This window comes from Amia ocellicauda, chromosome 21 (assembly GCF_036373705.1).
Source record: "Amia ocellicauda isolate fAmiCal2 chromosome 21, fAmiCal2.hap1, whole genome shotgun sequence".
NCBI classification, from domain to species: domain Eukaryota; kingdom Metazoa; phylum Chordata; class Actinopteri; order Amiiformes; family Amiidae; genus Amia; species Amia ocellicauda.
In genome coordinates this window covers 9,252,649-9,267,648 of record NC_089870.1, presented here as the reverse complement: position 1 = coordinate 9,267,648, position 15,000 = coordinate 9,252,649, and the positions used below count along the sequence as shown (strand labels likewise).

Here is a 15,000-nt window from a genome sequence, read left to right as displayed (position 1 = left end):
ATCATGCTTAGTCTCAAAACCCTTTCACAGCACAACATAATGACCAAATGCACAGAGAGGAAACTGAAGAAACAGGACAGAAAAACATTCTGCAGTCCTGATCAGAACAGAGCAGGTCAAATCGCCATCAAGTCCACCAAGAGAGAGTCCCCTTCCCTGCACCCACATTGAAATGAAAACCCACAACTCCTTGCTGATTTCAAAGTATCAAGTGTAACAGGAAGGCTGCTTAGGTGATCTGTACTTACAGTACAAGATGTACAATTACCACTGAGGGTTTGCGGGAGTTAAGAGACCTACAACAAACCAAACAAGGAACATAACCTTTGGAATAACTTTGTACATTTATTGTTGTCTGTTCTGTTTTGGTTACCCAGTTGCCAGATTTGTATAAAAACCACAACAAAGTGTCAACTAAATAGTTTGCATATGCATATAGGTTTGTTTACATGCATATGAACAGGTAATGATTGTGTGTATATACCTGCATGTATGTGTACTTGCATTAAGGCTCAGTGAATTAGTGATAGGAATAAAACCCATTCAGATACCTGTGATAAAGTGTATGTAAAAAATAAAATCACAAAGGAGTTGTGGAGAGGTACAGTAAAGCTTTGTGCCCACGCCACCCTGATGTAATGCAGATAAGCTGAGTAAGTGATTCAGCGGGCGCTCTGAGCAGTCGAATCACGGCTCGTGGCAGCAGTCTTGTGTCCAATTACAAATTCACAGAGAAAATAAGAAGCAGTTTCACAAGAGTTAGATTGAGAAATCTCCAATTAGCATCAATTAGTGGGTTGCTTCCAACAGCGGGCAGGATTTTTTTTTTTTTTTTTTGAGGGGGGGGGCGAAGCACAAGAAAACGCAAGCTCCCAGAATTCCAGGCTATGGTGGGTGTTTATTTACCAGGTGAAGGTATTCCTGACGAGAAACTTGATGAGGATTTGCGCCTGCAGGACTGGAAAACAGTTAGTACTTGGAACTTGCCTGCTCGATTTGACTGGTCAATCATGGGCTGTACTATTCTTCTTCTGGCATTAATAAACCTGGAAGAAAAACAACAGGATTTTAAAATAGATGCATTTGGACATGAAAGATGATTCAGACTTCAGAGTTAAAACATACTTCAAAATAAAATAAATAAAAATAGAAATGATACATATCCATATCTATATCTATACAGAATACCAGTGTAAAACATAAGTAGAACCTCTCATTTTGTCGTGATTCTGATGATTTCTGTTGTTTAATAAAGCTTTTGATTACATTTGGTAACTATGGACACTGCTGAGAAATTCCCCAGGCATAAGAAGACCGAGGTGCTGCTATTTCGTCAGACTGTTGCTCGACAGCCTTTAAGAAAAAAAATCTACCCATAAAACAAGTATAATGTCCATAAACATGTAATTCTTTGCATCACGCATTAGAAATTTAAGCAAGTTGAAAGTTTGCAGGCTGCAATGGCTTCTTTCCCCTCCCTCCCCCACACACCCTCATTGTAGGGGGCTCAGCTACCCTTCCAGCTGTCCATAAATGAGGACCAGGCTTTGCCACTCTCTGCTTTCACAAGGTATTGTTATGTCAGCAAGCCCATCAATTAGGCTGTCTGAAGTTTTATCACCACCACAGCAGCAAATAAGTGCTGGTCCACAAAGGCTCCTGCGCCTTCGCAGCTCCTGCAGTTTTTCACTGTAAAGTCAGGGGTCATTTGGAGGTGAGTGCCAGCTAGGGGCAACCTTTTTAACTAAGAATGGGACGCCCAGGGCTGCGTCAAAGACAAGCTGGCCCATACCGAATGAGGCACCCTTGCACAGAAAATGCTACAGGTACAAACATATGTTTAATATTAGAAAACTAAATTCACCCCCCTCCCTGGCCCTCAGTTTGCCAATCAGGTACGGTCGTCATTATTTAAAAGCTCTCAACATCCAGGCGTTTCTCTGAAATCAGTCATTTGATGAAAAAGGACTGAAATCAATTTTGTTTCTAATCCCAGACCTTGAGTACCTGCCCTTACCTTCTTTTGCTATTAACTTAAACGGCTATAATCTGAGTCTTCTAAGCGACACGGTCAAATTCACAAAAGGCACAGTTGGGAAAAGGAAACGTGGCTCCTTCACAGAGCTCTTCTAGTAAATCTCCTGCACTGGCAGCTCAAGAATGAATGAAATACAGCAGGGGGAAAAGTTGATCAAATATGACACAATAAAACAAAATATGATTAAAATGTAATTAAATAAAATAAGAAAAAAATAAACGGAGGAAAGTGAAGTGATACATTTTGTCTTGATTTTTGCATATTCGGTTTTTTGTCTTTCTTTCTTTTTTCTTTCTTTCTTTTTGCATACATGAAAGGAAACTTCTCAGGGAGTCTGAGACCAAAAAAGCATCTTAAGCTTTCTAATCTACCTTTGTTGTCAGAAATGTCACCCTGCCTGAGGTGCAGTTAAAAGAAGCTTCGAGCATCAAAACCAGCTGAGCAAGTAAATCCCGAACAGACACCTTTTGGTTTTGGTTCCTGGGTAAGTTTACAGTGCAGGGGTTGCCACGACGTGATTTATTTACCTTACATAGTATTCTGTAGTTCAAAATTAAAATAATTGTGACTCTGACCAGCTAACAATCCTGGGACACCAATGAACACATGTAACACCAGGAATGTACATGCTAGGTGCCAACCAATCACATGGCTTCGTCAAGCACTACACTGTTGTGTATGTAACCAGAGCGCTCCTACCTGTGAGCCTGAGTCAATGGGGCTAAAGAGTCTATACAGAGTTTGAACACGGAATCAACACAGGTCGTCACATAACCGTTCCCGACAGATTCTCCTCATTTTCGTCCTAAATAGCCTGGTTCAGACTGATTCACATTTCTCTTTTTAAATTGCCTAATCCATGGTTAGTCTTTTTTATTTATTTGTGTATCTGTTCAATTTATATATTTCTGTATATATTTTTTATAGGCTTGCTTGTTCAGTGTGTAATGGTCATGGTTCCAGTATAGCCACCTGGTCCTGACAAGAGCGAGGCTTCACAAGAAAAGCCCCAGACCCAGAGCTTTGTAGTTTCCCCTGTGCTTCTCTAAACAAGTTGCCACAGTAACATGGTGGGAGTTGACCAGAACCCACTTTTACCTCCACAGTGCCTTTTATCAGTTAGAGTAAAGCCAATTGAGATTATCAGAGGCAGGCTGATAAGACTGTTTTCTCTCCTCCCATGAGCTGCTAATGGTGTGTGCTTATAAAAACAAAACAAAGCTCCAGAGATGGGATTGAGGCATGCTATGTCCTTGTATCACACCACGCTGCAAAGACATACCCATCTTGCCTGTCTTATTCACATTACCCCTGCCTGCTCAGGAACAAAAAAGGACCAGTGCTAAAATGCTTTTTTTTTTTTTACTCCAATCATTTTTATTATTTACATCTGGTGGTCTCCTTGTTATAGCTTTCACTCTCCCCCCGTTCCCCTTTAACATTCCCTCGCACACACACAGGGCTGCCTGACATTACCCCCCCGCCCCCACCTCACAGCATGGGAACTCATACTGTCTTCAAACAAATAATTAAAGACAAGGTTAAGGGGTCAGCTGGAGGTCATTTCTTTGGATACTCATCAGAATGTTTACATTCGTTTTTTAATAGCAGCTTTCCACTTAATGCGCGGCGTTCAGGTTTACAAATTAATTTAGAGCATATAAAAACTTTCCCATTGCTCGGAGCTCTTACAAATGCAGTTTATGCCATTTTCTTACACCCGTAAAGTCACTTTTTTGCATGCACTAGCTGTGCCTGCACCGTACACTTTACATACCACATGTTACTGAGGTCCTGTCAGTATTTCATGTTCAAAATAGGTCAAACTACTGAATTTATTGCTGTGCACAAAGGCTTTTTTTAAGGATATATAATACAATAACATTACGCTCTGCATAATAGGCAGCACAGTAGGACCCCACTTGAACTCAGCCTTTCACTAAGCTGGGTCAGTATTTGATCCCAGGCCATAAATAGTTCTTCAGATAAATAGGTGGCAAATGAAATAAAGCCTTTATTTAGTGGATTACTTTTTGAACGTGCATGTCTGCAGATTTGTTGTGTTTGGTTTCATAAAAGTTAAGATTTCCCCTAACAAGTTACAGGTCTTCGGGAGTTGATCTGCTTTTCTTCCAAGCACAGAGAACAGTGCTGGCCTGAACAATGTGCTCATACATTCCCAGCCACAGGAACGAGGATTTCAACATCCAACATGTTGTGATGTATTTATTGCAGTTATTTATAGAAATTAAAAGTGTATGGTGTATGTGAGATATAGAGTAAAACATGTATTGGGTGAAATTCAAACCTTTTGCTCCAGAGCAGTAATCGCTCAAAGCAGCAAATCTAGCATCAGACAACATAGCCATGTAATTGAAAAATGTATCTATGTGTGTGTGTGTGTATATATATATATATATATATATATGATACAGTTTATAACATGCAGTACATTTTGCACTGAAGAAAAAATAGTTAAATGTGTCCTGTTCAATCTTTTTGTTTGCCTTTGCGTCTCTTTTTGAATCAGAAAGTGCTTGTTTCTGGTTAACTGACTTGAGCCACACCTGGTAACTTACTCCTGTTGTCAGCATTCCTTCCCTACAAAATCTTCATGCCAAACCATAGTCACCTGGAGCACAGCCAAAAGCAAAGCCTCTGCGCCAGCTAAGCCAATCAAGAGCAGGGTCAGTTGTTTGACAGGTTTGTGAAGAAAATAAGAAAACTAAAAAATCTTAACATGCTGCTCTGAGAAAATATGCCCATTACTCGACATCTAATTTCTTAAATTTAAGCTTGGAAAGTTGTATTAATTTATGGCTGTAATATATAAGTATTTGAGCCCATGTGCATTATAGTCAAAATCCATAGTTGTCCTTCTGCAGTGCTATCTGAATCTGAATTTTGAATAGTTAAACATGGCTGCACCAGCCAAAAAAACACACGTGTCTTGATTATCATCCGTTAAACTGGGAAAGCAGTTTCTACAGTCCTCACCACGGCTTTAATCTTGTGTATTGTAAATAAAGATAGAATCAGGACAGATTTTCATTTTCTAGGCACTGTAACTATTTAGGTGTAGCATCAGATTGTTCATATCTGGAGATTTATCATAAACTATCAAAAAGGATCTTTCAAAGCTACTTGAAGGGAGGGGAGGAGAGAAACACAGCAAGACTTCCTCTAGCTATTCATATCTGGGATCTTTCTTCTTTAAGTTAAAACATGAGTCAAGAGACATAAGCTGTAGTACATTACCTCACCCTGTATTTGATTTATTGCAGATGTGAAACAGAGCGAAACTGAATTATTTTGGAAGTCGTACTACGCATACTGACATTAAGGCTGCCATTGTGTTTACATACTTCTCTGGGAAGCACTTTACCCCTCTCTTGCTAACTTCCACTGACCTGTTTTTATTCAGCTAGATTTTTTTCCATTTGCTTTTTCACAATTCCTTTGCAAAAACAAAAAAGGCAGCATTTGCCGAGCCAATTTCCTTCAAGTTAACAGTGCACATGAATCATTACGGCGAAAGTGTAAAATCAGACAAAGAATTATATATTTGTTTTACAAACCGACACACTTTAACAAGCTGCTAATTAAAATAAATCAATAGCACTGCAGCACATTTTTGCTTGAGTATCTCACATAAGATGGATAATTGCATTTTGTGGGAAGCAGTACTTTACGGGGGGTTACCTCAAGATAGAAATCACTCTTGCCTATGTACATCACTTATAACTTGTACAACTCTTCCATATCATATTTCACAGATGTCAGTGCGAAATGGACTGAGTTGCTAGTGGAGCTGATAAATGTAGCTCAAGATACTGTATGCAAATCAGATTAAGATGTTCCCAGACGTGCCACATTTGAACAAGTGATCCCAACATTTATTCTCATAGGGACTAGGCTGTGCATAACTCCATTACAGAAAATAAAGCCACACATGTTCAACGTCAACTGAAACTACACCACACACTACAAAGGTGTGCTAACCTACGATAAGTGGTGGCCAGCACCTAGCCCTCGGATCTCCCCTCTACCTCCGTCGACAGCAGCCTTGTGCAAGTGTGGCAGGCCAGCTGTTATCTGTCTATCAAACACCTAAAGTGGACAAGCAGACCAGGAAAGAGAATGTCACTCCTTTGATCTGGCAAGGAACAGCTGCTGATTTATAGAGCAGGACTTTGTTCTTCCGTTCTATTTTACTTTCTTTCCTAAGGCAGAACCACAAAATCCAGCGGAAAAAACTGTTCTGTTCTCTGCAACATCAACAAGCTCTGACAACTGCAACAGGGTTTTGCTTGGCCCTGACAAAGCTCTCAGGCATCTCCTTTGACGCTTCACCTTATTTTTTAAGAGATATGATAGTTATTGTTCAATCCGGCTCCTGTGAATGGAATGGACTGTGGCCAGCAAGCCTCAGGCATAAACACACCTGTATGAAAGGAGCCTTATTGTAGCAACCATGCACACCTAGGCTGCGCAAGCACCACGAGCTCTCGTGTGATGGAGTCAAGAATGCCCCACACTCTCCAACGGCAAATCTGCACCTAATTAATCCCTTTTCTTCTCCTGGCACGTATGCTTCCTCAAGAATGTTTTTAGTAGTGATATTATTATGATTATGAATGTGGTTATTACTCTGAGAAGAAGTGTGAGGATTAGGAGCCTGATGACACGTATCTTGTTTTTGTGCCTTAAAATCTTATTAAAGCCGGCTTGTAACAGTAGAAGCTCAGGTGTCCACGCTGAGGATTCCTGTCTGTGCCATTGTACGCATTCTTGTGAACAATAACTCCAACTCGCAGCAGTTTTCATAGTTGAATCAAAACATCAGGTGTTTGCCAATATTAAGCTTTGGCAGTGTCTAAATATAACACATGACAGAGATCCTCAGTGCTTTTAGCTATTTTGTTCTATAAAAACCCAGCTTGTTTTTTTTGTATAGGCCTGCATTTTAAATGCAAGGACAGGTATAATAGCAGATGTATCAAATTAATCCATTTCCCATTACAAAACACCACTGTGAATTACCAAAGGGATGTGAAAAATGCTGATGGACACATTTACAGCAGCACGTGTGCACAGAAGCTCCCATCATGCTATCAGCTATGGCTCAGTGAGGGGTAGGAAGACACAATCTGCTCCTACACTGCGCTGTGTTTAATGTAAGTGTGTTGTGCCCACCCTGTTGCAACCCTTAGGTGAGGTCAGTACACGAGGGAATCTGGCCTGCAAGTAACCCTGTCATTCAGGAAAACAGCGGTGACTCAGGAATGCAAGCCAAAACGTCTCAATTATTGGACTTATTGACTCCGGAGAGAGTCGCTGCTCTATCATTACCGGGGACTGCAAACAGCCAGAGCTGAGCGCTGGCCTTGTCAAAATTACTATTTGCTGTATAAGGTCGGCGAGCCCCTTCTCACACATCCAAAGAGGTGAAAGGAAGAGTTGCTTTCTCTTTCTTCTACAAAGCAAGCAGGCACCGACCCTTGTGTAGAGAGCAAAAGGGAAAGCAGGGCATCTTTATTTTCCAGAGCTCCCTATATTATCTCCAGAAACTGTTGAAAATAAAGAACTTGTGTGTTTTATTGGTTTTGTTTTTCTTAAACCACAGTAATCTACTAACAGATTCTCCGACCTCGCTGATTGTCAGATATCAAACAGGCAGATTTGTGGATTACCAGAGGAAACTGATAATGACAATGGAGGCATGATATTTCAAACAAAATTGAGTGTCAATTGACTGCATCGTCTAGGCAACAGAAGTGTCTATAATACACAAAACCAGAAAGGAAATAAAGCCAATCTATTTCCTTTGCCTCATATCAAACATTTTTTTATGCCATCCTGTTATGAGTTTATAATGGGCTCTTCTGGCGGATCCACAAAAGGGGCCCACAGTAAGGGACCTGAATTGTGGTATTATGTAACTGAAATACTTTTAATTTTCAAAAGGGTGGTGGAGTGGGGGGGAGTCCCGCATTTCCTCAGAGGTTTTGTAAGAAGAGTTAAAAGCAGTGAGAATGCAATGTAGTATTCGCAATTAAAAAGTGACACCTAAAACTGTAAGACCAAGGCAGTCAAGCAGGGCTATAATGCTGGGTATTAAAGCACGTGCTTTAACCTTGATGAAACTTTCCACCTTAAAGGAGCAAGAAGCAAATTAATGAAATCACAACCCTACGGCTTACAGAGCTCCAGCCGGTTCCTGACAGTTTGTGTGATGTTGTTTTGTGTAATGCGAATGAATACCGAACGTGGAGAGTCAAGTCCGGGCGGCCGCTGCCAACGACTCCTTAAATAATTCATCCCTCCAACACTTAACAGCACACAGAGACCACAGTTTGGAGAAAATAAGCCAAACAAAACTGCATTAAAAATAGCATTGTTTGCAAAGTGGAAGGTAGGTTGGCAACAGTCAAACAATGAACCGGTCACAATTTTCCAGCCAAATTCCCATCTGAGTTCTGCATTGTGTCAGCATCAAAGTCTCCGATGACTGTGTCGCTTTGCTCGGGCAGAGGATTAGGGGCTGGAACGTATACCTGTACACTTTTATCTGTCAGGGCCAGTGTTTGGTGGAATGCAAACTTTATTTCTCTTTTGCATGCTTGCTTATTGTTTCTGAAATCCCAAGGCACAGCCCGTAAAGCCGTGTTGTCAAGACAGTGCGAATGAAAGCAGATCCTGGCTCGAGAGCTCCTCTGTCAGTTTTGTCCCTTAGGCTACAGAACTGGGTTTGCAGAGTCTTACAGCATTAGTAGTGTGCATTACCAACTCCATTTTCCACACCTGCCTTCTTACAAATCTTTCTCACATTTAACCCTGTAAGGACGTAGATGAGCAGATTACCTTAAAGCACTATTTTTTAAACCTCAACACAACAAATCATAAAAAGCTTTTAATTCAGCCATCTTCATTGCTTCAGGTCTACTCATGCATCCAGTGAAACAAACACCACTTTCTTATTTTTTATATTCTATTCTCTCAGTCACCTGATTTCCTCATTAATTGATGAGAAGTAAGTCGCACTGTGCATACACTTAATATTTCTGCACTGATGCTCAGAACAAACATGATTTTTCATTGTATACATTTCTTTATTTAATTTGGATGGACTTTCTGCACAAGTGAAAGTCACACATCCGAAGCATGTCAGGTGATCTTTAATACCCGCCAGATTTGACAACACCCTGGCTTAAGGCCTCATGCCAAGGACACAACCCCAGCCAACCGATCACTTCACCCCCAGCCTCTAACATAGTTCTGCTAATGAACGCATTACAGGAGGTGACAAATTAAAGTGTTACGATCACATTGAAATAAATTCAGAGATAAACTGATGACTTTGGGCTATGGGTAGTAACATGCTCTCTAAGGAGATAGAAGGAAGAGGAATCCAAAGCTGGTATTCTGTACGTGCACAATGGCTCTGAATTAAATCATCATTGTCATAACAAGAGATAAATATTCATATAGCTGTGGGAAATCCTAGATTCTACAGATAAGCACAATTGTATTGCCAAGCCTTGCATAATTTTTTAATATTATAAGCGTGTCTGAGATCTCAATTCACTATAATAGACGATATTTTAGTTTTAATGCTGGGAGACTCTTAAATTGCATATCCATTAATGTATGCAGGATTTAGGATTTTTTCATTTGCAATGCTTTTTTTCTCCATAGAATCCTTTATTTATTTTTTCATTTATGCATTTATTATGCTGATATTTCATAATGACAAAAGAAAAGAAAACACTCTGAATCTGGGTGAGAAACATTAAACATATACTTAAATAAATGTGCAGATTTATTTACAGGAACTTACATAATGAGGCCATTAGCATGTATCGACCAGTCAGCGCACAGTAAATTAAACATTATTTGACAACATGGGGGAAAAATATTCAGTATAGTTATGGATATAATCATAAACAAAACTTAAAGCAACGCTAATAGTATCAGCCCTTGGATGGGAGGAAACCCCAAACAAACGTGTCTGAACAGAAAGAGAATGTGTTTGACTGGTTCACAGGATTTAGAGATAGTAAAAACAAAAGAGTACGGATTTGCACTCCAAACAGCCCGAAGCGTAAGTTGTCACACCTGGTCACCTTTCCTCAGCGATCCCAGCTATAGTCTCTGTCATCGCTGTTCCCGCGAGCAACCTGTCACCACAGAGATTTCCCTCAACAGATAAACTAATTATTTTAAATCTTTTTTTGTCAGGGCTCTGTAGGCCTTCAACATTATTTGCCATATCAGCAAACTGGCGGCCTGCTCCAAACTGCCCTCTCTGTGTTTTATGTGTACTGTATTTACCCAATCGTTAGTTCATAAGAAAGAGCAGATATATGGCATGCTATAAATAATGGCAGGAATGTAAAAGTGAATTGATCTGTCTGGCATTGCTATCCAGTAATAGCGCTGGCAGAGGACAAGGCTTGAACTGTTGCCAAGTAGCACAGGTCCAGGCAGTGATTTGTCTGAGGGCCTCTGCCATGTCAGGCAGAAAACAGAGTCAACTGGACTCCCACGGCTGGCAGGACTGTCTGCTGTTTAAAAACACTGCCATCATTAAGAGCACCACACATCCAGCCGGGTGGGTTTAGACAGTCTGCACGTCGACAGAGGAACCTCAGAAAAGAAACCTTCCCAAACCTCTCTTCAAAGGCTTCAGACCTTTAATTATCGTATTAATAGGTACAATTGTCAAATAATCTTCACAGGCCTAGCGGTTTGAAAAGCTAAAGATTAGTTGGTGCATAAAAATGTAGTTTGGTGAAATGCCACTTCAGGTTTTTTTTTCTGTTTTTTTTTCTATTCCCACAAGCATGTTGCATCAACGTCTTGCTTTGACTGGAAAATCTCTCCCTCAGAGACAATTCCATTCTGCAATATTGCTTTTGTTATATTTATTTTCAAATATTTTTTTGTCTTTGACTACAGCGTTGATCTGTTTCTGGTTGAGAAATTATTTATTGTCATTGTCATCACACTATGAGAAAAAATGTTTGGGTCAATGTTTATAATACTATCTATGATGTAGGTATAGAAAAATAAATAAAGATAAGATTAACAAATGTGAATATACTTACGTAAGTGTTTTATTTAATCTGTAATCATTTTGGTTACATTTTTTCCTATTTTATGTTTTTTATACGTTTCTCTAGCAGCTTTGATATATATATATATTTATTTTCATTATTAAATTTTTATTATTGTTTATTATTTTTTGCAGAAGGAATGGTGTTATGAATCCTTCCTAATATTTGGAAAATATTATTGCAGTATATCTGAAGAACCTATGAACAAACCTTTATATATTCAGGAGAGCTAAAGTAAAATGGAAGCTCATAAACAGAGACTTGACTGTATAGACTTTGCATTTTATCTTAAAGTAGTTCCCATTTTTATAGCCCTGGCCTTCCCATCTTAGTGCTCAGAGCCTGGGTCACAAATCTTGCTGCTATTCCAGTGTGTGACATCTTCGCTCGTTTGCTGCTGCTCATTAACAAACAATACTGCTGTGAAATTGGTTTAATGACAAAGTAATAAAATTGCTATTCTGCTCACAGATTGCCTGAGGCACTCTGAGCTCCTACAAGGCTTACTGTGGGTGCCAGGATGCATTAAGCTGCTTATTCATGAAAACTGCATCCTTCAGTCTTTCTTTCCTTTCTTTTTTTACTCTTTACCTGCAAATGAAATAAATTAACCTACTTTTCCCCCTTGCGTTTCTCACTCTCCCTTTCTCTGCCTGAGAACAGAATTTCCATCTTAAAATAAAAAAGAAGCTCACCCACGCAAACACAGCTCTTCTTAATTTCAAACACACAACCCTTGATACAAAACAAACGACCAATACAATCTAAGTGTTTTCATAAAGAAACCACCCACAATAATAATAAATAAATATACACATACAAACAACCTTCAACATCATAACAAGAGTAAAACCTTTCACAGTTAATCTACCGCGGTGCCTGGTTCATAATCATTTCACACCCTGGCCGGGTAACGGTTTAGAAAAAAGGTTTCATTTTTGTATGATTAATAAAAGATGCCAGTTTACCTTAAGAACATTTCTTGCGGGCACCTGTTTTTCATAATGAAGTACATGTTTAGAAAAGCGCCCTGTTTCCATTTGTGTGGGGCCCTCAACAGACTTTGAGATTTACTGCTGCCAGACAATGATGAAATAACTAACTGCAGTTTGACAGGTGGGTAGGTCCTGTTAATTACACACAGACATCTTAATACTGCCAAACTGAGGCAAATAAATATACAAAACAAAAATCAATACTAGAAACACTCGTTTTGGCGGACATGTGCTAGCAATTTAATTTTCTCTCTTGGAATCGAGGAATACTGTACTGTTATGTACAGTAAGGGTGCAGGACTTTTTATTTTGTTGCCATTATTTTTTGTTCTGGTGTTTTGGTATTCAAGGGTAATGTTTATCAAATTAAAATCTCAGTCTGTTTAGATGTATATAAAGCAGGCGCTGGTAGAAAAATATAAAACTGTCTCCTTCAAATATATAGAATCTAGTTTGACACGTATCAAAAATGTAATTAATGTTGCACTGCCACAAAAGACAGATCAAATGAATTTAGGGCTGGGCCTTGGGATCAGACAACAGAATCAATCCTCCTAATTAACTGCCAATTAGTAATCCCTAAATGAGGAGGATCAGCCTGTCTGCACTGGCGAACATTGGTACAAAGTGTACAGCCCTCTCCAAATGCCTTTAGATCATGTTGGCCATTACCAGTAGTATATTTAGAAAGCTAAAGGCACAATGCGCCTGCTTGTGTGGCTTATCAGTCACTGCCAAAAAAGGAGTGACATTTTAATGTGGGTCAGTGTTAAATAAATAAACAGTGACTTAAGCCACCTGATCAATTCGAGCAGGGCTGAAAATTATATTGCTGATAAATCTCCAAAGAAGTCAAAACCCCAGAGAAAGCAATACGCCTTCACTTAAGTTGCAATCAGTTACAGAAAAAAACACCTAAAAACAAACAAGAAGCGGGTCATACCAGTTTATATTTTTTTTATACATTATGTTTGGAAAATATGAGTTTATATTCTGCATTTCATGACAGAGCACCGTGCCAAGTTAGTGCATCATTAAAAAGCAGGAGCGTTTATCTTCAGCTGTTTCATGTAGAAAAGAAAACATGTTACTGAATTATCAAAGCCTTCTGCGTTCTGTAAGACAGTGCCATATATCGCTTGTCCTTCCTTGCCACTAACAAGATGTTGTTTGTAAACCAGAGCACAGCAGTTTTCTTGCCAAGTAGCAGTTTGTAAAGCGAGCATGCTGGGCTGCAAGTCACTGAACTTAAGTGTTTCTCTGTTGGCAAACCGATCGCATACTTTTATTATGTGCTGAACAATGACTGCAGGGAGCGTGGATGAGATCTTCACAGCTCTTCACAGGATTCATCAACGAAATGAAACGCGTCCTTTTGCATCGCTGGGGTTAAAGAAAGCCCCATGCAGCATTTCAACGTGCAGATGCTGTCAGGAGGGCAGGCCGTCAGTCGTACCTGGGGTGTAGCGAGTGACAGGAGCTCATGGACAAAGCACAAGAGGGTGCTCATGACGCAGCACACATCTGCGGTCACGTGAGCCATTTCCATGGAAAGTGGTGCTTAGTTCACCGAATCTGACTATGTTTTTAATAAGTCACTTATTGTTTTCCTTTCTATCAGCTAATAATTTAATATATTCATTGGTTCCTGGCTTTGGAATGATACCAAACATCAGTAGCACTGTAAGCCTGTCATATGTTTATTATTATTATTATTATGATTATTATTATGATTATTATTATGATTATTATTATTAGTAGTAATACTGCCAAATGCTCATACACCAAGTTAAATAAATGAATATATACATCTAGATCTAATTCCCTGAAAGGCTCCTGTCTGCCGTCAGGCAATGGGTTTATCATCCTCACAGGGTAATAGCCCACTGCCTTTGCTGTGGCTCACTTTAAGTTAGAAGCAAGGGGTAAATCACTCACAGCGCCAGGGCAATAATTACAAGACAGTATTTTTATGATGGTGAGCAGGGCATGTCTTGCTGTGCCTATTGCAAAGACTTGAAAGGATCTAGTCAGGGTCCATTTAGTCCAGACTGATAGAATAACACAAGGGTTTAAAATGGCAAGCAAAGCTGGAACCTGCATGTTTCCAAGTCGTGCTACCTGACCAAGAATAGTATGATGGTTATATTGCTTATCTGACCTGCTTAAAGCTTCATGGATAACAGCAAACAATAATGTCAGTGAGAGCACAGGAATTGTGGCCGGGCAGGCATTCCAGTGTTGGTTAATTTGATTTTAATAGGAAAATATGTCTGAGTCTGTTTTCCTTCTAGCTGTATACTTTATATATTGCACTGCTTTCTGTAGCTTAAAAATGCATCCAACCTCAGTCTGTAGCTAATCAAAAGAGCCAGCCTGGAAAAAGTTAAACAATCCCTCCAATGTGTGTGTGTGTGTGTGTGTGTGTGTGTGTGTGTATACATATAATACAAAAAACTCAGCACAACTCTATTTTGATAAAACTACATTTAACATAATGAAATGTTTCCAGCAAAAATTAAAAAGCTTTTATAGTTTTAAGAGTGTCTGATTTATTATTTAAAAAGCTAGTTCAGAATGTGTCACACAAATAAGAACCAGGCCAACAACAACAATAACAAATCAAAATGCATTTGATATATTTAATCCTTGTAAAACAGTAATCCAGTATTTCTAGTTTCAGATCTGTTTTGCTTGCATAGACCCCAATCTTGTCAAAAAGATGCTGCTGAGACAATAACTGATCATTAAAGGGATTACTCTTTGTGCCTTACAGGACTGATCCTAAGAAGGGGATCTGGCCTTAGTGTTTGAAAAATAATTAATCTTGGCACGAATTATTATTGCA

General features: G+C 39.4%; 1 protein-coding gene across 6 annotated transcripts in view; it reads right to left on the bottom strand.

Annotated features, from left to right (window-relative positions):
• meis2a (Meis homeobox 2a) overlaps positions 1–15,000 on the bottom strand; it is a 71,962-nt gene that overhangs the window by 5,331 nt on the left and 51,631 nt on the right. For 4 of the 6 annotated variants that reach the window (XM_066694754.1, XM_066694756.1, XM_066694758.1 and 1 more), the window contains exon 10: positions 907–1,046. In XM_066694754.1, coding sequence (XP_066550851.1) covers positions 907–1,046 — 140 coding nt within the window. The remainder of the gene's footprint in view (positions 1–906; positions 1,047–15,000) is intronic. The other 2 variants (XM_066694757.1, XM_066694759.1) reach the window with 1 other exon arrangement.